We start from the raw sequence: 23,062 nt of genomic DNA, 5'->3' as shown, positions 1-23,062 counted from the left end.
GTCAAATATCTAGGCCACCAACCTTCCTCCAGGGGGAGCAGTCTATGACTGATGGAGGTCAAGGTGGAAAGAGTCCTGAGTTTGGAATCAAGAAAAGTGAGGACAGAGAATTCTGGGCATAGGGTAAAGCTTGGGAAAAGGCACAGAGATGCTGGATGGAATGTTGATGTATCCCCTTGGTATATAGGTAGCAAGCAGGCCAGTTTGGTTGAAGACGCGGTGTTTTCCGAATGGGAGGGTGGGAGGAGTAATAGATCTAAAAAGATAGGCTGGAGTCAGGCTGTGAAGGGCTTTAGATTCCAAATGGAGGAATTTCTAGTTTATCCTAGAGGACCACGGGGAGCCAGCAAAACTTGAGCGCGGGATAGCCCGGTCCATGGTCAGACCTAGCCTTTCATCCATCATCCTGTTCTGCCATTAACGCTGTGACCTTGGCCAAGATCATCTCCCCTCTCTAATCCTCAGTCTCTTGATGTGTAAAATTAGGGAGCAGGCTGGGAAGAGGGCTTCCAAAGGGGGTGGTCTCCGTTTTGCCTGCATTTATCTGAGGGTGGAGCTCAGTCCACTGCTCCTCTTTTCAGTGGGGCATCCAAGCGCTTCCTCCAGCACCAAACCCGGAGCCGGTGCAGATGAACGCCAGGAGAACCCGTCCCGTCCAGTCCTGGGATCTGGGACGGGGATCCGGTGGAAGGGAGGGAAAGGGGTGACCGGGATCCCTCTCTCTCCGGGCCAGGGGGGCGAGGGGCGGGGTTGCAGCCGGCCCGGTGCCCGGTGCCCGCGCTCTTAAGCTCCCCAACGGTGCCCCCGGGCCGCCGGCAGGGCGGGGAGGGAGGGTAGGAAGGGGGCGGGGAGGGGCGGGGAGGGGGCCGGAGCGCTCGCTGGCCGCTCGCTTGTTCGCTGGCTCCCTGGCTCTCTGGCTCCCTGGCTCCGAAGATGGCGGCGGGTAGGCGCTCCCCGAAGAGCGGGCTGCTGGAACTGCGCGCTCCGGGCAGCGCGGGGCCCGGGCCCTGGCTGCGGGTCTTGGTCAGCCTGGCAGCGGACGTGGTGACGGTGAGCGCCGCGCCGGCTAGCGGCGAGCCGGAGCCGGGCTCCGGGCCGGGCTCGGAGCCTGCGTCCGCGTCCTTGCCCCAGCTCAACGGCGCGGATCCCGGGGCGCCCGCAGCCCCTGGGGCGCCCCCAACGCCGCCGCTGCCCCATGCGCTGCTCAACCAGAAGCGAACCGTGCGCGTGGTGAAGCAAGAGGCGGGCGGGCTGGGCATCAGCATCAAAGGTAGCGGCCCGGGGGGCACGGGCAGGGGGACAGGGCGGAATCGCAGGGACGGCGGGGGGACGTGGGGAGGGCAGCCGAGCCCGGCCGGAGGTGAGGGAGCCGAGGATGGGAGAGCGATGAGGACGAGAGGGGTGAGGGGTGCTCTGCGCCCTGGCGCATTGCCCTGGACTGCCGTGTCTGTCTATCTGATTGACTGTCTGACTGTCGGGGCCCCTGAGTAGGTGCCGAATTTGCGGGAGGGTGACCGCGGTGGGAGCCGATCAGGCCCTTGAAGATCACGATCAGGCCACATGGAGACAACTGCAAGTTCTTACCCAGTTTCTCGCTCGGCAAACTTCACGGGACAGCGGGGCCTGGCAGGCTGAGCTGGTGGGCAGGGCCTCCCTGAGCAGAGCTGCCCAGTCTGGGCACTGGCTGGGAGCCTGGCTCCGATAGTAGCCTCATTGCTTCCTAGTCCGAGTCTCTGGGAGCGCCATGGAAGCCCCACAGAGCAGTACTTGTCTCCTGTAGTCTAAACTCTCCTGCCCAGCCTGTTGGCCCTGTCTGCAAGAGAGGCAGGACTCCCTCTGCCCTCTGCTCTGCTAGCTAGTTCCCTGAGCTTGTTCCCCAGTACATAGCACTCCTTGACCCTCCCACCTTTATACTCACAGAGATGCTCTGCTTATGTTTGTAAGCTTTTAAGCTTACAAAGCCTTTCCATACAATATCTCACTGGAATCTTAAAACCACCCTGTGAAGTAGGTTCTCCACCATTTTACATGGAAAGAAACCTCAGTAAAGTCAAATGGCTTGTTAGGAAGTATCAGAGACAGGATTGGAACCCAGGGCTCATAGCTCCAAGACCAGCACTGCTGTCATCTCCATCTGCCTTGCCCTTCATCTTTCCATAAAGGCAAGGTCTGACTTCTAGGCTAATATCTCAGCACCATTATGGGGGGGGGGGTGTCATTCCACGTTCCCACCCACCTCAAGCCTCCTAGCTTCTTCATCTCCCCTAATCTCTCCCCTTCTCTTGTTTTTCCAACTTTCCTGTCTTTCTCCTGTTTCTCTTTTCTTTGACTTTTTCTTCTAATTTCTCTCTCAGAGCTATGTGGGTGCTCTTGGCTCTGCTTAGGGAAACAATTCCCAGAGGAAATTGTTCATGGTCCCAGTGCTATGCTAGGACATCTCTGGTCACAGCTGGTTTTTGTGACATAGAGGAGACAAAATTTCCCCAGGTATGAGCAGTAAGGGCCATTAGTAGAGGTAGAGGTAGAGTATTGTTGGAAAGGGGCCCCCTCTTCCAAACTGGTAGGTGAATGGCAGGATAGAATGCTCTCTCGTCATAGAATAGAATTTCCCATCATAGAGTATTGAATGCAGCAAAGACCTCACGCCAACTATTGATCATTTTGTGGAGAAGGAAGAGAGGGGAGTGAATTGTCCCAGGTCACACAGAAAATTAATAGCAAAGACTAGGACCCAGGTCTCCTGACCCTCAGCCCACAGCTCTCTTTAGGACCCCATAATCCTCCTGCACCTTTGCTGGGTCAAGATGTCCCTTGAACTTTCTGGGAAGGCCATTTGAGACCTCCCTCACCTTTCCCTACAGAGTTGGCCCAGGTGGGCAGCTAGGTCTTCATTGAGAACAGAGCCCTGCCCTTTCCAAGTGGGAAGGACCCAATATCTATAGTGGGATGGGTTCTTCCAGCCTTGTCAGGGGAAGTCATATCTCCTGAACCTGGTTTGGAAGTTGGCTGTTGAAGGATCAGGACAACCTCAGCTAATGCTGTGCTCCAAGCTCTACTTATTTCCATTCTTTGCTTTTTGCTTTGGAGAACAGCTTGCTTATGAAGTAGGCACTATCCCTCCAGGTCTGGGAGTTTGGGAGGGATTCCTCTGACCAAGAAAGTCTCAGGGTCCAAAGGCCAGAAGGCCTCTTAGCTAAGGCCACTCCCCCCACCCCAACCACACATATCCTCTCTCCTAAATATGTCTTTTGAGTCTAATGTATTCTCTAGGGGTGTGATAAATGCCTTCCTCTTCCTAGTCCACAACCTGCCAATTCATAAAATGGGGAGGCAACTGTTACAGCAGAATGAGTATTGGACCTGGGAGTCAGGAGACCTGGGTTATAGTCTCAGTTCTACCCTTAATTTACTGTGTGACCTTGAGCAGGTCACTTCCCCTTTCCAGTCTCAGCCTCTCCCTTTATAAAAGGAGAGCCTTGGACCGATGACCTCTGAGGTTCTAATGGTTTCTAGTTTCATTTCTAGGGTCTTCCTGCCCATGCTTTTCCTATGCATAGTGCTAGTAGGTACTTATTTAATACCCGTTACCTCGATTCCCTGACATTTGTTCCTGTTTCCTTATCTCTAGTGTGTGCCTACATGTGAACGTGTCTGGTATGTATCCTCAGGTGGCCGAGAGAACAAGATGCCCATTCTCATCTCCAAGATCTTTAAAGGGCTGGCAGCTGACCAGACAGAGGCTCTGTTTGTGGGCGATGCTATCCTGTCAGTGAATGGTGGAGACCTGTCTACAGCCACTCATGATGAGGCAGTGCAGGTGCTCAAGAGAACTGGCAAGGAGGTGGTTCTGGAGGGTAAGGAGCGGGAGGACAGGGTTGGTAAGGGGAGGTTGTGGAGGGGACAGCCCTATTGCTCACCCCTAGACATCCCATACCCTCTCCTCACCCAAGACCTGGGAAAGTTATTCTAGGATCTCAAGGTTTGGGGTTGAATTGGCTGCATTTATTCCTGAAAAAACACATGCTTTTAACATTTAAATGTTTCCCTTGGTTTCTGTTTTTAGAAACCAAGAGATTGGAGACCCAGGGCTGGGAGCTTAGGGTCTTGGGTTCTGGTCTCAGCTCTGCATTCAACTGATCGTATGTTGGGCATGTCCTTTCTTCATTACAGTTTCCCTGTCTGTAAAATAAAGGGATTGAATTCAGTGGTCTCTGAGGCCCTCCAGCTGGGACATTCTATTATTCTAAGTCTTAGAATGGGGCTTGAAGCTGCAAGCAGGGATCCTTTGATCCAAGGAATCAGGAAGTGTAAGCAGTGCCCATGGGAGAAGCAGGGAGCCGGGCCCACTGGGCTTCCTACCTCTGTAAAGTCTGGGAGGTGTTTTGTGGCTCCAACATACCTCCCCCACTTACCTGCTGTTTTCTCAACAGTACTAAGGGCTGATAGCTGGAAACCTACAGCTTCCTATCTCTGTTCTGTCTGACTTTAGGAAGCTAATCTTCCATCAAGTAGCCAAACAGTTAAGGCTGTATCTAAGGCCTAGTCCTGTTCTCTTAGATTCCCTTAGAGAAACCACAACCCTAAGGAAACCTGTGGGGGTGAGTAGACAGGACCAAGTGCTCTCAGGATTCGGGTATGGTGGGGGTAACATATCCCAAGATAGATAAAGAGACTTTGGGTGAGGCCTGAGAGGCAGAGAAAATGGCTGGTTGGGGCAGGACCTGAAGCTTTGGCCATGATTTAGCCTTTTTTGTTTCAGATCTGGTAGCTTCTTCTCACCTGAGTGGTCTTAGGGAATCATGTCATTCTTGTGGGTCCTCTTTTGCTCATATCTTCTTGGGTTCTCCTCCTTCCTGTGGAGTATGCAAGATTGGAAGCAGGCTCGGCTGGGCCTGCTAGGGTGAAGGGGCTATTGTTGAGAGTTATAGGGTGTTATCTCATGCCCATGGGAAATATGGGGAGTAAGGGGTTCTGCTTGGAAGACTGCTGACCCTGGACTTGCTTTGGACTAGCCAATCCTTATCCTAATATGGGAGTGTGCCCCTCTGATCCAGTAATACCGGCTCCCTGCCCCACTCTCCCACCTCTCCTGTCTCTTACTCCCTGGTGCTCAGCCCTATCTCCATGGGCACTTGCTGATCCCTCCCATCGGGGCAGGTTGCCAGGTGAGTCAGCCTGTCCTGTGGCCCCCAGCTTTGACTCCCAGAATTTTCCAATGCCTGTTCTCAAAAGACAAGGGCAGATGGGAGGAGTGGGCAGCCTGGCACTGTATTCAGGCCTAGGAGGGTGTGGAATGCCTGGACTGCAGTGTGTGCAGAAATCTTAGAATCTAAGATCCTTAGGCCGACAAGATGATGGGTCTGTGGTGTGAACGTGACCACCCTGAGCAGGGTGTGTGTGTGTGTGTGTGTGTGTGTGTGTGTACATCCCACCTTTACTACCCTGTAGAGCCAGGCCAGACCTCCCTGTAGATGCTTCAAAGCTCATAGTCTCCCTCTGTTTAATCAGTACCCTTGGTCTGGTTGGCTCATTTGCTGGACCTGCACCATGGAAGGAGCTGTGAGTGACTACTTAATAGGATGGGAACCACCCAGTCCTGGGTCCAAAGAGGAAGTAGAGAGTTTTCTTTGTCCAGAGAGCCCTCTGGGGGTGGCAGGCTTTGAGGAAGATGCCATTCCATTCCCAGCACCAGAGAAGACAGAGGGCAGCCCCCAAAATGTGGCAAAGCCAGGAAATGCCTAGGCGAATGAGGCCATGGCTGGTGGTTTCAGAGCCGACACGTTGGACCGCCGCCAACATTCCTTAGTTATAAATGTTCTGTGCCCTGAGACCCACCCCCACTGCGGTCTGACTAACCTTTGGGTGGCAGTTAGGGAACACTGAACAGTGTGTGCACCCACAGAGCATTTGGGGGAAGAGAGGCAGGGCTCAGGCCTAGGAAGGATGCGCCTTGAGCTCTGGCCTCCCGGGCTCTGGACTGGACCACTAGGAGCTCACACTATTTAGCAAATTGAGGTGCCAGGGGGTACTGAATGAAGCCAGTGTAATCCTCTCCCCCCTCAACCAGTCTTCCATCAGAAGTGGCCGTGGGCCTCAAGCCTTCGTGGTCCTGAAGTCAAGGTGACTGTTCCTCAGTAAGTCCAAAAATGTGCTGAATGCCAACTGTGCCTAGACTCAGGCCAGCCATGCCTAAAGTCTCCTACCTAAACAAGAGAGAGATTCTTTCCCCCAGCTCTGCCTCCCATTCCTTATTGGAGCTATTGTTCTGAGAACGAGTTAGAGCTCAGCCTAGGCAAGGTAGAGCCATTTGGGGCACCGAGGCTGGTGTTTCCATGGCCTCTTGGGCACCCAGCATCCCCAGGCATGGATCTGTGGTATTCTCTTGCCCCTTGTGACACTGGATAAGTCACTTCACCTCTCCAAGCCTGTGTCCTCATCTGAAAACAAAGAGACTGGATTAGATGCTTTCCAAGGTCCCTCTAGGATTCTGTTATCTTAATCCTTGTATTCTGGTCCCCTGTTCATTTGGTGACGTGGGCCTGGGTTATGCAGGTGTGGACCATGAGCTGCAAAGTCCCTTCAGAGGAAGCATGGCCTGGCACCACAGGGCAAGTAGAGAAGGGGGTGTTCTCCTGCCTCCCCAACTTGGCTGCCCTTGCTCCTCCCCTGTTCCTGGGCACTGGAAGGTTCTTTACCTCTCTTGTAATCTGTTCTACCCCCTGCCCGGCCCTGCCCTGCCTAGTCCTGAATTCTTTTCTCTCTTTATTTGTTTTTTTCTGTTTAATTTTTTTTTTTGCGGGGCAGTGAGGGTTAAGTGACTTGCCCAGGGTCACACAGCTAGTAAGTGTCCACTTCGCCACCTAGCAGCCCCCTTCATTTGTTTTTTTTTCTCCCTTTGCTGGGCAATGAGGGTTAAGTGACTTGCCCAGGGTCACATAGCTAGTAAGTGTCAAGTGTCTGAGGCTGGATTTGAACTGAGGTCCTCCTGGATTCAGGGCTGGAGCTTTATCCACTGTGCCACCTAGCTGCCCCTTATTTGTTTTTTAATATAGAAAATGTGGGTTCTATCTGCTAGCATCCTCATTCAGTCACTTCAGGGTACTTAGCATAGAGTATGAGGGTATTCTATGAAGTCAGGGATGTAGGAGAGGAAGCAATGCAGACTTCGCACCCATCTCTCTTAATTCCCACAGCTACCATGCAAATGGGGTCCTCTAGTAAAGGCCCAAGTCTCCAGAAAGTGTTCACACCACAGGGGACCTCAGACTCGGATCGGAACGAGGCCCAGCTTGGAAGAGAGCAGCAGATGAAGTCATGGGAAGAACTGGGTTAAGGCCAAACCCCAAGAGATTCAATCCTTGTACCCACAGCCTGTCAATTTTGGTCCTGCCTGAGATATGAGGAAGGTGGAAAAGATGGTCCGCAGCTTGGCTCTGTCTCACATGTGAGGCTCAGACTGCCCTAAGGCAGCACATGAGGGGATGTGCATTCACTTGTCTGCAGTAGGCTCTGCTAGAGGAGGTGAGAAAGTAAGGAAGAGTGGTGTGGACGAGAGCAGTCAGGGAAGGCTTCTTGGAGAAAGTGGTTCTCAAGTGAGCAGGTTTTGAGGTGCTCTGAACCCCTGGGGTTTGGTGCTCATTGCCCTTGGATCAGGGTCCCTGACCTGAAAACGTGTGAAGTGCCCCTGGAGACGGAAGGAGTCTGAGACTGGCAGGAAGGCAAGCAGGTGTGTAGGGATGGGCCCACTCTGCAAGCACAAGGGAGCTTTTTGGGGGGTGAGTGTTCTTCCTGTTGGGCCAAGGTTAGGAACCAAAGATTGGTCAGGCCTCTAAGTCTCCACTGAGAGGGAAGCCTAAGGCAGAAATTCTTTACTTTGACTTTCACGGGCTGAGGTTAGCTTCTTCTCCTTTCTTTTTCTTTTTCTTTTTTTTTTTTCAGGGCAATGGGGGTTAAGTGACTTGCCCAGGGTCACACAGCTAGTAAGTGTCAAGTGTCTGAGGCCGGATTTGAACTCAGGTCCTCCTGAATCCAGGGCCGGTGCTTTATCCACTGTGCCACCTAGCTGCCCCCGGTTAGCTTCTTTTCAAGGGGCTTGTGATAATGTCATGGGGTGACTTAGGAATGGGGCTGCCTCAGTGCTATGTCCACTGTGCTATAGCATATGTGGGCCAAAGGAGAAGCCCCATCTATCCACCTCAAAGATCCTGAGTCCCTGGGGAAGTGTTTGGTGTTGGGGGTGGCCAGGGATAGTGCTGCTTGACAGTAAAATCAGGCACTGATAGGGTTATCCAGCAACTAACTATGTACTCACCCTGGCCTCCGTGGGTCTGGAGTCCTTGGCTGGGGACACTCCCTGGGAGCCTCCCTGTCCCTGCTGTGGCAGCAGAGGATCCCAACCACAGCCCCTTCTGAGGGTGGGCCCATCAGCTGCCCCTGGGGCATCCTTGCTGCCAACAATGATGACTCAGGCAGAAACGAGAGAGGGGAGGGAGGCTCAGAGCCAAGTCTTTTTATAGTGAGGCATTCAGGCCCAGGAGCACACGTCCATGGGGTCTGCATGTGTGTAACCCAAGACCCCGGCTCTGGGGATGGTTGAAAGCCATTTATAACTTGTTCTGCTCACTCCGTACCATCACGGCTGTGTGGGGCACAGAGGGTGCCTAGGGAGAAGGGATGGCCTGGCTTAGGGTGGCCTGCTTTCTGTTTTTCTTCAGCTCTTTAAGTTTACTCAGTCAACAGAATCACTTTGGGCCATCTCCTATGGGCATAATATGGGCTAGGTACTTTGGGAAGATATAGAGAAGACATAGGCCTATTTCATGCAAGCATCAGGCATATATGCACAGGCTTTCTGTAGCCTTGGGTTGATCATACCCAGGGAAGAGGCAAATAGGGCTCATGGCCTCTCTTTGGAACCTTCTCCTCCTGTTCATTGGCACTACTAGATATTTTCTTCTAGGAGTAACCAGAAGTCTGGCCTATAGGAGAGCCTGCCTGCAGGTATGTGCACCAACCACAGAGTCAAGGCCAGGAGGTCAGTAAGCCTAGCAAAGGGGGCCCGAGGGCTGTGAAACAGCACTCCTTCAGGGCAGGCACTGTTGAATGGCCTCATTTCTCATCTGGAGATTTATATGATTGTAGAATGTCCAGTTACCTCATTTTACAGATGGAGAAACTGAAGCCCAGAAAAGACACACAGATATGGCCAGACATGGAGACACATGCACAGCCGTATCCTCACACACAGAAGCAGATACTCTCTCAGAGAGATGCAGACTCCCTCCCTCCCTCCCTCCTTCCTCCCCTTTGCTTGCCAGCTAAGACCAGGATTCATTTTTTGTTTTGTTTTGGTTTTGCAGGGCAATGAGGGTTAAGTGACTTGCCCAGGGTCACACAGCTAATAAGTGTCAAGTGTCTGAGACCGGATTTGAACTCATGTCCTCCTGAATCCAGGGCCAGTGCTTTATCCACTGCGCCACCTAGCTGCTCCCATAGGATTCACTTTTAAGACAAGAAGCCATACACCAGGAGAAATAAATGTCTTGGTTTTAAGGAGAAAATGTTAAATCCTCAAGAGCCTCAGTTTCTCCATCTTTGATCTCAACACCCTCATTTTACAGAGAGGGAGCAGTCTCAAAAAAGGAAAGTGACTTGTGTGAGGTCACAGAGCTAGTAAGCAACTGAGCTAGGACTAGAACCTGGGTCTCCCTGTCCCCTGCCCTTTGGGTAGGATTGGTCCCTGCAGAGTCTTGTGCCTTTGGGTGGTGACTGAGGCTGGGCTGGGTCAAACTGAGAGCAATTCTGCTGGAGTAAGACTTGGTGCCCTGGAAACTGAGCACCCAGAGGTGGGGAAGCTCTATGTTGGTGCACCAACTGAGTGTGACTCCTTATCACCATCTCCCCTGGACAGTCAAGTACATGAAGGAGATTTCGCCATATTTCAAGAACTCTTCATCAGGGGCTACTGTAAGCTGGGAGTCACCGGCTGCCTCCTCCCCGACCCTGTGCCCCCGGGACCTCAAGGAGGGGAAAAACGTCTCCTTGAAGATGGCATACGTCTCGAGGAGGTGTATCCCCACTGATGCTGAGCGCAGGTGAGGACCTGGCCCCAGGGTGGACTTGAACCCTGAACCCCAGAGAGGGTGGGCTCTGCTGGGGTGTGGATGCTGAATGCAGGTGAAGATGGGCCCCAGGAAAGATTGGATGGCTGTGGTTGGGCTCTCTCGGTGGGGGGGGGGGGGGCGGCAGTGGATGCTAAGTGCAGGTAAAGACAAGCTCCAGGGGGCTTGGACATGAGCTGACATGGAATGATTGTGAGTGCGGGTTGCTGGGGACTGAAGGAAGAGAAAAGAGCCAGCACCGGGGCTAGTCTTCAGGATTATCAGATGGCTAAGGAGGACACCTGACATTCCCCTGATCAGTCGGGGCCAGGGAGGTATTAGCCTAATAGAGTTGGATTGTAGTCTGGACTCCTTCAACTAACAGTGGTGTGAGCTTGACCAAGTCCCGTCCCCTCTCTGGGCTTCAGTGTCCTGATCTCTTACATCATCTCTAAGGTCTCTCCAGCTCTAACGTTCTGGGGCTCTAGGCCTCGGGCCTGAGCTGCTGTGTTAGCCTAGGAGGGGGTCAGTAAGTCAGTAGGACAATAAGCATTAAATGTGTGGCACTGTGCTAAGAAGCAATGATACAGGGGTAGCTAGGTGGCAGTGGATAGAGCACCGGCCCTGGAGTTAGGAGTACCTGAGTTCAAATCAGGCCTCAGACACTTAACACTTACTAGCTGTGTGACCCTGGGCAAGTCACTTAACCCCAATTGCCTCACTTTAAAAAAAAAAAAGAAGAAGCAATGATACAAAGAAAGACAAAAGACAGTCCCTGCCCTCACAGTCTAAGGGGGCAGACAGTGTGCATACAAACAAGGTACATACAAGATACATTGGAAATAATCACTAGAGAGAAGGCACTAGAATTAAGAGAGGTTGGGAAAGGGTTTCTGTAGAAGGTCGGATGTTCGCTGGGACTTGAAGGAAGCCGGGAGGTGGCCATGAGGAGGGAGCGCATTCCAGGCATTGGGGGCAGCCAGAAAAAACTGAGGGAGCCGAGAGGTGAGCACCTTGCCGGGGGTGTACAGCCCAAGAGCTCTGGGACACTGGTAGTGACTTCGTGGTCTAGTGGGAGGCAGGCCATGGGCTGTCCTCATAAGGAAGAGGGTGCTGAGCATTAGAGAGAGGGCCTTACCCTTGGCTAGGTCATTCAGTGGCCCAAAGGAAATCAGAGCCCTCCGGCTGGCACCTTGTTCCCAGGCGGGGGTCCTGCTTCCCAGTGCTACTGCCCACCTAGGTTTGGTCTGCCCAGACTACTATCCTCTCTGAACCTGTGTCACACTGTTTGAGCTTCTTCAAGGACCAGGCCAACCTTGTGTATGTGACCTTCCTTGCCTGAGCCCGGGGGGCCCCCAGGCCCGGTGTAAGCACGGTCTTAGCTCATTCTCTTCTATGCCCTACCCACGGCCTGGTGCCAAGGCCCAGTCTAGTTTCATAGACTGGAAAACAAGCAGCATCCAGGACTGTGAACTGAGGGCTCAGGGGTCCCCAGGATGTCCTGTTTGGCCGTGGGAAGGAAGGAAGAAGCGCCTTTGAATTCTAGAGAGACCTAGGCAATTTTAGAGTAGCCAATGTAGGCCCATGTAGGTGCCCATGTATGTTAGAGACATGGGGCAGCTAGGTGACTCGGCGAATAGAGCACTGGGCCTGGAGTCAGGAAGACCTGAGTTCAAATCCAGCCTCAGAGACTTACTGCCTATGTGACCTTGGGCAAGTCATTTAACCTCTATTTGCCTCAGTTTCTGATCTGTGAAATAGGGCTGATAATAATACCTATCTCTCATTGTTGTGAGGATAAATCATGAGACAACATTTGTAAAGCATTTAGCATAGTGTCTGGCACGTAGTGGGCACTATATAAATGTTAGCTATTATTAGTTCTTATGACTGCGGACATATGCAAGCAGGTGTGGTACTAACGTGTGTATGTGCATGATTGATGCATCTGACACGGGCTGTGTGTGAGGTGGTCTATGTCTGGTATGTGTGACTGGTAGCTGTAGTTCACTCTGCACGTCTTCCATGTGTCTGTGGGGGCAGCGTGTGTACAGAGGTGTGGTATCACAATGTCACAATGTGTATTCAGTACATGGCAATGTCCAGCTTTCTTGAGGGTTGTAGAGGACGTGAGTGCCGGGGCTACTGATCTATGACCTCGCTGTCCCCACATTGACCTCTGTCTGCAGGTATTTGGATCTGCGTTCTGCAGATGGTCGTGACATCCTCTTCCTGAGGGCCAAGGACGAGGCCGGTGCTCAGGCGTGGTTGGCTGCCATCCAGGCTAACATCAGTGTCCTCGTGCCCTGGGTCACGGATGAACTGCGGGCCCTCCTCACGGGGGCTGGAGGTGTTGCTGGGAGCAAGGAAATCAAGCGCATAGGCTGGCTAACTGAGCAGGTGGCCTGCGTGAGGCTGGGGGTCGGGGGTCTGTCCCCTCCTGGCTCAGGCAGGGCATTCCCTTCCCCTGGGCCCCTCATCCTGCTTCCTCTCCTCTTTGCTAATCCCCTTCCCCACCCCCCTTTGTCCTTTTCCTTCCGGGCCCTATCCCCCAAGTCACCCTGAGCTCTTCCCTCTGTCCTATAGCTCCCAGGTGGGGGGACAGAGCCTGTTCTGGCCGTGCTGACGGAGAAGGACCTTTTGTTCTATAGCAATCTCCCTCAGAACCGAGATGCCCTCAACACGCCTGCCCGCAGCTCTCCGCTCATTGCCACAAGGTACCTCATGCACCCAGGCCTGGGGCCCCATCCCTCTCCTGTCTCCTTCTGCTCTGCCTATCTAAGCTTAGAGCTCCAGGCAGTCAATCAACCAACCAGAATTTAGGAAGTGTCTACCATGCTGGGTGCTGATGAGACAAAGATGAACCGGTTCCTGTCCTCAAGGAACTTACATTCTAATGGGGATAGACAACATGAATATTGATAAATGTGTACAAAATATGTACATATGAAATATAAGATTAATTTTCGGGGGAGGGAGACAGGCTCTTTCTGCTAGAGGGATCCGGAAAGGCTTCATATTCAGTGTTATTTAAGCAGAGTTTTGAAGAAAAAAATATGCAGACGAGGGATGGGAGTATTCAGCAGATACACCCTGTTCAGGGACAGGATCTGGCCATTGTCACAAAGATCATATTGTTTGAGATGCTGACGCTTCAGACTGGAGAATGGGGAGACCTGGCTAAGGTCATCCAGAACTGTAGGAGGGGAGGAAACATGGAGGGCAACAGAGATAGGCAGCCCCTGGCCAGCAGGCATCAGAGCAGGGACACAGGCAATGGTGAGGCTGGTAGAGGTGATGGAGGCAGGGTTGGATGAGCCAATCCAAGGCCCCTCCACAGTGGCAGTGCAGTGTTGTGGAAAGATAGCTGAACTCAAAGCCAGGAAGATCTGGGTTCAGATTCTGTTTCTTATCCTTCTACTACCTGAGTGACCTTGGGCAAGTCCCTTCACCTCTCTGGGTCTCAGTTTGCTCATCTGTAAAATCAGGGGGTTGGCTAGATGGCCTTTCCGGCTCAAGATCTCAGCTCCCTTGGTGGCTGTGTTGGGCCTAGCGGGATTCCTTCCTTGCCCCAGACAGACTAGGCAGAAAAGTGGGGGTGGGGGTTGTCGTGTATTCTTATTCTTACCTTCAATGCTTCCAGGCTGGTGCATTCAGGCCCTTCCAAGGGCTCTGTTCTCTATGACTCAGAGCTGTCCTTCGCGCTGCGCTCGGGGACTCATCAGGGTGTGGAGACGCACCTGTTCAGCGTGGAGTCACCCCGGGAGTTGGCGACCTGGACCCGCCTGCTGGTAGATGGTTGCCACAACGCTGCGGAGGTTGTCCAGGAGGTGTCCACAGGTCAGAACCCCAGAGGGTGCCCAGGGAGAGGGCTCTGTGTCCTGGGGAGTCATGTGGTGGGCAGCCTCTGGGGCCAGGGAGCGCCAAGGAATGTGTCCTGACCTTTGTGCTGGAGCTGAGCTCTGGGGTCGGACTCTGGGGTCAGCCTCCTCTTCATCCCCTGCCCTCCCCTCCCCTCAGCCTGCACATGGAATGGGCGAGCCTGTAGCCTGTCCGTGCACATCGACAAGGGGTTCACCCTGTGGGCAGTGGAGCCAGGGCTGGCCAAGGCTCTGTTGCTGCAGGAGCCCTTCGAGAAGCTGCAGATGTCGTCCGATGATGGCTCCAGCCTGCTCTTCTTGGACTTTGGGGGAGCTGAGGGCGAGATCGTGAGTGGCCTCCACATCCTGGGGATTGCAGGGAGAGGGGAGGAGGCTGATGGGAGGGAAGAGCTGCTGAGCTGGTATGAGGAGACCAAAAGGGGAAGGGGATGAGTGCCTGAGGCTGCTTCCCCAAGGCCTGCTAGCTTCCCAGCATCACCTTGCCTGGAGTTTCCTTTGTCCCTCTTCAATTCCCATATCCCACCTGGAGATCTGGCTAGACTCTAGCTCTGAAGGGCAGCCCTGGAGTATTAGCAGCCTTATTAGCAGCATCACACAGTTATTGGGTACCTACTGTATGTCTGCTGGTGGGTTCGGGAACAGAAATTAATCAGATAAGGCTCAGGAGGACCTGAATTCAAATTCTGGCTTTTTTTTTTTTTTGGTTGTTCAGTTGTTTCAGTTATGTCTGACTTTTCTTGACCCCATTCTTTGAGGATTTTCTTGGCAGAGATACTGGAGTGTTTTGTCATTTCCTTCTCCATCTCATTCTACATATAAGGAAACTGAGGCAAATAGGGTTAAATGACTTGCCCAAGGTCACACAGCTAGTAAGTGTTAAGTGTCTGAGGCCGGATTTGAACTCAGGTACTCCTGACTCCAGGCTGGTGCTCTATCCACTGTGCTACCTAGCTGCCCCAAAGGTCATTCTTCTACAAGGTGGCCATGGGGTCTGACAGGAGTGCACCCAGAACTGGGCCCAGGCAGAGAATCCTGATAACAAAATAAACTATTGCCTGATAGGATGGGGGCCACTACAGAAGGATTCTTCTGCTGGTGGCCTCCCGGCACTGGCTTCCTCTGCCTTTGCTCAGAAGGCAGTGTAGCTAGCCCCTGGTAATTTAGAGGATTTGATCCTAGTGGGAATTGTGTGCAGTTAAAGAATTGAGCTAATATTGAAGTGTTTACCTTTAAGAGAACCTTCTGTCAGTAACCCTGGGAGGCAGCTAGGTACCACAGTGAACAGAGTGCTGGACTTGAGTTTGAATCCTGCCTCAGGTATTGGTTAGCTCTGTGACTATGGGAACATTATTTAACTTCTCTCTACCTCAGTTTTCTCATCTATAAAATGAGGAGGTTGCACTCTCTGGCCTCCAAAATCCCTTCCAGCTATAAATCTATAATCCTATTTAATGTGGAACTAGCAAGTTGACGTCAAAGCTCTAAGTCACTAAGGTCTGTGTCCCTTTGGTCCCAGATTCTGAAAGGTGTGCCTGGGCTACTTGGGAAAGTTTGTCGTTTTTCCTTAGGGTTTCCTCTTTTAACTAAATGCCCAGATGAAGGGCACTTAGATGGGTCTCCCTAATCTTCAGGGACTTGTACAAGCTTCGGATGAACCAACAGTGTGATATGGAAGACATAAAAGCTTGTACATTTTTGGGATTATGTCAGTAGAGAGGTTAGGTGACTTGTCCAGTCACCGGGTTAGTAAGTCTCAGTCAGGATTTGAACCCAGCTCTTTCTTTTTTCTTTCTTTCTTTTTTTTTGCTGGGCAATGAAGGTTAAGTGACTTGCCCAGGGTCACACAGCTAGTAAGTGTCAGGTGTCTGAGGCTGGATTTGAACTCAGTTCCTCCTGAATCCAGGGCCGGTACTTTATCCACTTCACCACCTAGCTGCCCCCAGAACCCAGCTCTTTCTAAACCCAACTCCTACACCCTATCCACTATGGATGCCATATTGACTATGAATCAAAGTGGATAGTAATGGCTCAATTCAGGCAAAGTGTTCTAGTAACATTTCAGGAGGGACAGAAGACTTTGATGCAGGCCTGGGAGTGGGGTGGGGAAGGGGAGATCATAGAAGTCTTTAGGGAGGAATTGATAGTGAGGCTGAACCTTGAAGGAAGAGAGTGTCAATAGGCATAGACCAGGGGAGAAGGGGAGCCCATTTCTGGTATAGGAGCACCCTAAGCCTGTGCACAGAAATAGGATAAGGCCATCTCTGCAAAGAGCTGGATCCAATTTGGGCAGAGAAATGTAAAATAAACCTATATAGGTAGTTTGGACTCAGATTGTGGAGACTTTAATAAGGGAGCTAGCCACTGAAAGTTTCTGAAAGACGTGGCCAGACCGGTGCTTTACGGAGATTATTTTGGAAGTTGTATGAAGGATAGATTAGAAGATAAGAGAAGGGGCAGCTAGGTGGCGAAGTGGATAGAGCACCAGCCCTAGATTCAGGAGGACCTGAGTTCAAATTGGGCCTCAGACACTTAACAATTACTAGCTGTGTGACCCTAGGCAAGTCACTTAACTCCAATTGCCTCACAATAAATAAATAAATAAATGCTTTATTAAAAAGAAGAAGAAGAAGATAAGAGAAGGGGGCAGCTAGGTGGTGCAGTGGTTAAAGCACCAGCCCTGGATTCAGGAGTACCTGACCCTGGGCAAGTCACTTAACCCCCATTGCCCCGATAAATAAATAAATAAATACATACATACATACATACATACATACACATACATACATACATACATACATAAGAAGATAAGAGAGCAGAGGCAGTGAGGCCATTTAGGAGAACAGGTAGACCAGCAGACCTGGATAGATGTTGGTGATGAGAGTCGGAAGATGTGGCCCCTGTGAGTAGAGAGAGGCATGTAAGAGAGGGATAGTGAGGAAGCAAAATCAGGGGAACTTGGATTGTGGGTGAAGAGGCAGGAGGCAAAGGTTTGGGGCCTGGGTGATGGGGTAGTTGGGACATGAGGAATAGGTGTGGCTCTCAGAGCTTCCCCCCCTCTCCCCCAGGGAGCTGATGAGCTCAATTTTTAGGCAGCTTGAGTTGGAGATGCTTTGGTTCCTCCTCTGCTCTTACCTCCAATTCTGGGCCCCACATTTTAGGACATTGATAAGCTGGAGCACATTCCAAGAAGAAAGTAACCGAGATAGGGAGGGAATGCAAGACCATTTTATGAGAATCACTGGACCCGGGAGGTTTCTCCTAGAAAAAAGACTTAGAGAGGGAATATGATAGCTGTCTTCAGAGGCATCAGCACGGCTGGTTTGGGATGCTGAAGAAGAATTTGTTTTACTTGGCCCCAGGGGGTAGAACTAGGAGCAATGGGGAGAAGTTACAAGAAGGCAAAATTCAGCTCATTATGGGGAAGAATTAGCTTTCTTTTTGAAAAAAAATGAAAATGTTTTAATTTTTAAAAATTTTGAGCTCTCAGTTCTTTCCCTTCTGCCCCTCTCCCACCCATTGAGGAGGCAAGCAATATGGTACCATTATACATGTGAAGTCATGCAAAATATATTTCCATATTAACCATGTTGCAACTTTTAAAAAAAGATCTTTTTATTTTTACTTGACATTCGTTTCCGAGGATATCCTTCCCCTCTCCCTTACCCAAGAAGCCACCCCTTGTAACAAAGAATAAACAAGAATGAAAAAAGAGCAGTTTAGCAAGCCAACCAACACATCACTTGTGTCTGATGGCATATGGGGTATTCCACACCCATCTCTTCTACCTCTTCCACACCATTCCACTCTCCTATCTCTGCCAAGAAAGGGAGGGAGGGAGGGAGGGAGGTACATTTCGAGAAAGAACTTTCTTTATCTAACAACGGGACCAGCTGGGAGGAGTAGTGAGCTCCTCATCTTGGGAAATGTTTGAGTAGAGGCTGAATGATCCCGTTTAGGGAGGCTGTGAAGTAAATGCCCTTGGAGGCCCTTTGAGGCCCTTTGAGTGATAAAGATCTATGCTTCTTTGGACTCGACCTCCTCCCCTCTATGGGGTAGCTCTGCTCTTGTAGAATGCCCATCCTGGGTCTCATGCCCATTGACTATATCTTTGTGCTGTCCCTGCTGGTGGGGGCTGGTAGGGGTAAGGGGGGGTATGTGTTAGCATACGTTTCCTCAATATAGGGATGGTAAGCCTGGAGCCTATGATGGTGGCTTTACTCTTATGTGTGTTTCTTTGGCCTCTGTAGCAGCTGGACCTTCACTCCTGCCCCAAAACCATTGTTTTCATCATCCACTCCTTCCTTTCCGCCAAAGTCACCCGCCTGGGGCTGCTGGCCTAAGGGCTCCAGGGTAGGAGCTTGGGGGCCACAAAGCCCGGGAAGAGAGGCCCACACAGCTCACTGACTGACAGAAGGCAGGAAGAGAAGAGGAGAGCAGAGCGTCAAGAGAACAGAGCCAGGAAATCGGTGGTGCCGGCCTGGGGTTGCCAGAAACCACTGTCGGATGAGGGCTTACAGGGTGTGACCTCCTGAGACACAGTGACCCTGTGAAGGAGCAGCTGACCCCGAGACTGTTCCCACACCAGTGCCTTGCAGAGTGATATTTTGTGTACAAATAAGCCATTCCTTATTTGATACTTTCATGGTCAGGGCCAGGAAGGAGCCAGGAGGATGGGAGGACAAGGAGGCCTGCTCCCAGCTCCAGGCAGCAGAGAGCCCTCCTGGGGACAGGCTGGCATTTGGCATAGCCAGGTCACATGGACACAAGCAATGATACATGCCTCGGCCTGACCCGACCCATCCCCCAGAGTCACAGCTTTTTATGGAGGGAGAGAAGCCCGGTGCCCAGTTGAGGCCCTTGGGCTTCCTCCAGATGTAGTCCTTCCTGGGCCAAGGAGAAGGGGGAAGAGACTTCTTATTTCCTCAGTCTTTTCTCCCCCTTTTGTGTTCTCTTATTTTTGCATTCTCTTGGTGAAATAAACAGGCCGACTTCACTATGGTCCTGCTGTATGTTGTTTTTGTCTTTCTCTGTCCACAAGCTACCAGGGCACACTTGGGGAACCAGGGAGACTGTCCTCAATCCTGCTGCTGACTGAAATACCTTCCTTAAAGCCCTCAGATGGTCTGTGTTGAGGGGTTGGAGGGAGGTGAAGCAGAGCTAGACCGGGGCCCTGAAATAGCCCCCTGCCCTCCCCTGCTGTGATCACAACTTTTGGCCTACAGAAGGTGGTGGGAGGGAGAAAAGAAATTACTTCTCCCTAGGCCTATTTCCTCATCTGTAACACAAACAGGTTGAAGTAGATGATATCTAAGGTCCCTGTTAATCTTCAACTCTATGATCGCATGATTTAGGGTTAAGAGAATAAGGATACCATCAGGCCAGAAACCCAGGCACCCGACCAAAAGGAGATTTACTTAGCTGTAACAGGAGTAGGATATTCAACAAAGATATGCTTGGGGACATACATGCCAAATTGGTTCATTTGAGAAAAGCTGCCCTGCTGCCTCTGCATTTTCCATCATGGTTCATCAGCCAAGCATCAGAATACACCTGAAGTTCTAATGGTTCTTTTGGACTCGGTCACTAGGAAGTGCTATCAGTAGCCTGACTCCTCATTAGTCCCTTGAGCCAATAACATTTCAAAGATGATTTCATTACCTTTCAAAGAAAAAACCAAAACACCATTTCTAACTTGTTACTTGCTTGATTGTTGTCCTGCATTCTCAGAAAGGACCAAAATGACAATACTATGTTAGAGTCAAGTTACAGTGGGTCTGACTGTGGCTGATCAGACTAATATGAGCTTGGAATGCTCTACCACAGGTTGGGCATAAGTAATCCATGTGAACATTTGGGGTGGAGTCTCTAAATTTGCACATCTTGTGTTTTGTTTTTTTTTAGTGAGGCAATGGGGGTTAAGTGACTTGCCCAGGGTCACACAGCTAGTAAGTGTTAAGTGTCTGAGGCCGGATTTGAACTCAGGTACTCCTGACTCCAGGGCCGGTGCTCTATCCACTCCACCTTCTAGCTGCCCCCATCTTGTGTTTCTTTTGAGTTACTGCCATTCTGTTTTGCTCATAGAGTGCAGCACATTCTCTGACGAGGGCACACCATGCTGGGAGGTCCTGTGCAAATATTTCCCTTGCAATCAATTCCAAAGTTCTTAAGAGAGACCTTGAGAGTGTCCTTATATTGCTTTTTCTGACCACTATGTGAGCACTTGCCTTCTGTGAGGTCTCCATAAAATAGTCTTTTAGGCAAACACACATTTGGCATTCAAACAACATGGCCATTCCATTGGGGTTGTACTCTCTGCAGTAGAGCTTGAATGCTTGGCAGTTTAGTTTGAGAGCGGACCTCAGGGTCTGGTATCTTATCCTGCCAGGTGATCTTCAGAATCTTCCAAAGACAATTCAAATGGAAGCGATTCAGTTTCCTGGCATGGCTCTGGCATACTGTTCAGGTTTCACAGGCATACGACGAGATCAGCACAATGGCTCTGTAGACCTTCAGTTTGGTAGTCAAATGCCCCTTCTCTCTCACAATTTCCTTTGGATTCTCCCAAATGCTGAGCTAGCTCTGGCAATGCGTACATCAACCTCATTATCAATGTGTACATCCCTGGAAAGCATATTGCCAAGGTAAGTGGACTTGTTCGCAGTATTCAAAACTTGTCCACTTGCTGTAACTAATGGGTCCACATATGGATAGTGTGGTGCTGGCTGATGGAGCATCTGTGCTTTCCTTTTAAAAATTTTTTTAAATTTTTTACTTTTTTTTTTTTTTTTTGGTGAGGCAACTGGGGTTAAGTGACTTGTCAAGGGTCACACAGCTAGTAATTTTTAAGTGTCTGAGGCCAGATTTGAACTCAGGTCCTCCTGAATCCAGGGCCAGTGCTCTATCCACTGCCCCACCTAGTTGCCCTACCTCTGTGCTTTCTTAGTGTTAATTGTTAGGTCAAAATGATCACAAGCAACAGAGAATTGGTCCATACTGTATTGCATCTCAGCTTGAGAGGCTGCATTCAGTGCACAGTCATCTGCAAACAGAAAATCATACGCAAACACTCCCTCCAGTTTAGTCTTGGCTTGTAGCCTTTTCAAGCTGAAGAATTTAACATCAATGTGGTAGCTGTCCTTGAAGCTGTGTGTATCCTAATTGTTGGTGTTTGACAACATGGCTGAAAACATCATGCTAAAAATCACGGGAGCAAGCACTGGGCCTTGTTTCACTCCATTGCTGACTGGAAAAAGTGTGAGAGCATTGTACATCATCCAGAACCAGGGCAAACCTGTCATTGTGGAATTGACATGATACTGATGAACTTCTCTGGGCAACCAAATTTTGACATAATTTTCCAAGCCCTCGTGACTGATAGTATCAAAGGCCTTGGTCAAGTCTATGAATGTTGTGTACAGACTTTTGTTCTACTTCGGATATTTTGTCTCCAAGTACTCTGTGAACCAAGAATACTGGCCTTCTTCCTGATCTTTGTCTCCAGAGATGGGAAACTCCATCTCCCAACTCTGTACCTACATGCCTCAAAAGCTCTCTTTCGAAAAAAAAAAAAAATCTCTTTCCTCACCCAACCTCCTGATTTCCCTGGCTTCCTTGGTTTCCTTCAAGACTAGGCTTACATCCTACCTTCTGCAGGAGACTTTGCCAGTCCCTGCCTTACTGCTCCCCCCACCCCACCCCCAGACTTTTGTTCTACTTCGGACATTTTGTTCTACTTCGGACATTTCTCTTCGAGTTGTCAGGCTGAACTCTCTATCTGAACTCTCAGATAGATGATCATCTTCTAGGTGAAGGATCAGTCTATTAAGGAGAACTCTGGCAAGAATCTTGCCAGGAGTGACTAAGAAAATCACCCCCACCCTGTGATTGTCACAGGACAATCTATTTCCTTTACCTTTATAGAGACGGATGATGGGGGCATCCTTGAACTCCTGGGGGATAACCTCCTCTTGTCATAAAAGCCATAAGTCATAAAAGATTTCAGTCAACTTTTGTATGAGCAATGGGTCCCCAAACTTGTAAATCTCAGCTGGAAGAGAATCAGTACTAGGTGCTTTGCCACAAAGGAGGAGCCTAATGGCATCCAAAACTTCTTCAGTTGGAAATTTGTCTAGAGAGGGATTGACTTCAACCTCAGGTAAACAATCAATGGTTTTAGCATTGGTTGATGATGATCTGTTGAGAACACTGTGAAAATATTCAGCCCATCTCTCCAGGATCATGTCCTTATCACCAATCAATGTGGCTCCATCAGCACTGAGTAGTTGAGTTGCACCATATGTTCTTGGCTCATAAATAGCCTTTTGGGCATCATAAAAGTGCTTTGGATTGTCACTATTGTTATTATACTATTTCTAACTTGTATGGGGGAGGAGAAGGGAGAAGTTAAGGTTTCCCACCATAAGATGAAAAGGTTGCTCCCCTTCCTTCCTCTAGCAGGGTCCAGGTTAAGAATCAAGGTGAAGGTAAAGAGTCTGTACTTTTCACCACAAGCCCCAGTTTGTCCTTGGAGCTTAACTAACCTAACCAGTTTGCTCACTGGGCACTCTCCTATTGGCCCAACAATGAATGGGTAGATGAGTCTTGGTTGTAATCCTAGTTCCTTTGCCCTCTGGAATATTATATTCCAAGCCCTCCAGTCCTTTAATGTAGAAGCTACTAAATCTCATGTTATCCTGACTGTGGCTCTACAATACTTGAATTGTTTCTTTCTGGCTGCTTGCTGGTGACAGCTTTTGGTCAGCCATAGTCACACAGAGCCTTCTTTTGCCCAAGAAGAGTGTATGCACCAGAGTAAGTGGAGGTCTCAGACCACAGCTTTGTTGTACACTACCTAGTTCTAGGTCACAGATCCATGGTGGACTAAGAAGGGAATCTGTCCTCCAATTCTCCCCAGCGTAAGCCCTGGGCATTGTATTAAGACAGGAGCAGGTTCAGAAATAGCAGTGCATATGAAAAAATGCTCTAAATCACTATTGATTAGAGAAATGCAGGGGCAGCTTGGTGGCACAGCGGAGAAAGCACTGGCGTTGGATTCAGGAGGACCTGAGTTCAAATCCAGCC

The 23,062-nt window shown here is 50.4% G+C and overlaps 1 protein-coding gene across 1 annotated transcript; it reads left to right on the top strand.

Annotated features, from left to right (window-relative positions):
• Nucleotides 1-874: 874 nt before the first annotated feature.
• SNTA1 (syntrophin alpha 1) lies at nt 875-18,979 on the top strand. The gene is made up of 8 exons (XM_043988384.1): nt 875-1,270; nt 3,669-3,854; nt 9,911-10,094; nt 12,290-12,500; nt 12,687-12,817; nt 13,744-13,940; nt 14,121-14,308; nt 18,229-18,979. The coding sequence occupies exons 1-8, from the start codon at nt 934-936 to the stop codon at nt 18,319-18,321; spliced, it is 1,527 nt and encodes a 508-aa protein (XP_043844319.1). The 5' UTR covers nt 875-933; the 3' UTR covers nt 18,322-18,979.
• The last annotated feature ends 4,083 nt before the right edge of the window (nt 18,980-23,062 follow it).

Source organism: Dromiciops gliroides, chromosome 2 (genome assembly GCF_019393635.1).
Source record: "Dromiciops gliroides isolate mDroGli1 chromosome 2, mDroGli1.pri, whole genome shotgun sequence".
Lineage (NCBI taxonomy): Eukaryota > Metazoa > Chordata > Mammalia > Microbiotheria > Microbiotheriidae > Dromiciops > Dromiciops gliroides.
This window is presented reverse-complemented; position numbering and strand designations above follow the sequence as displayed.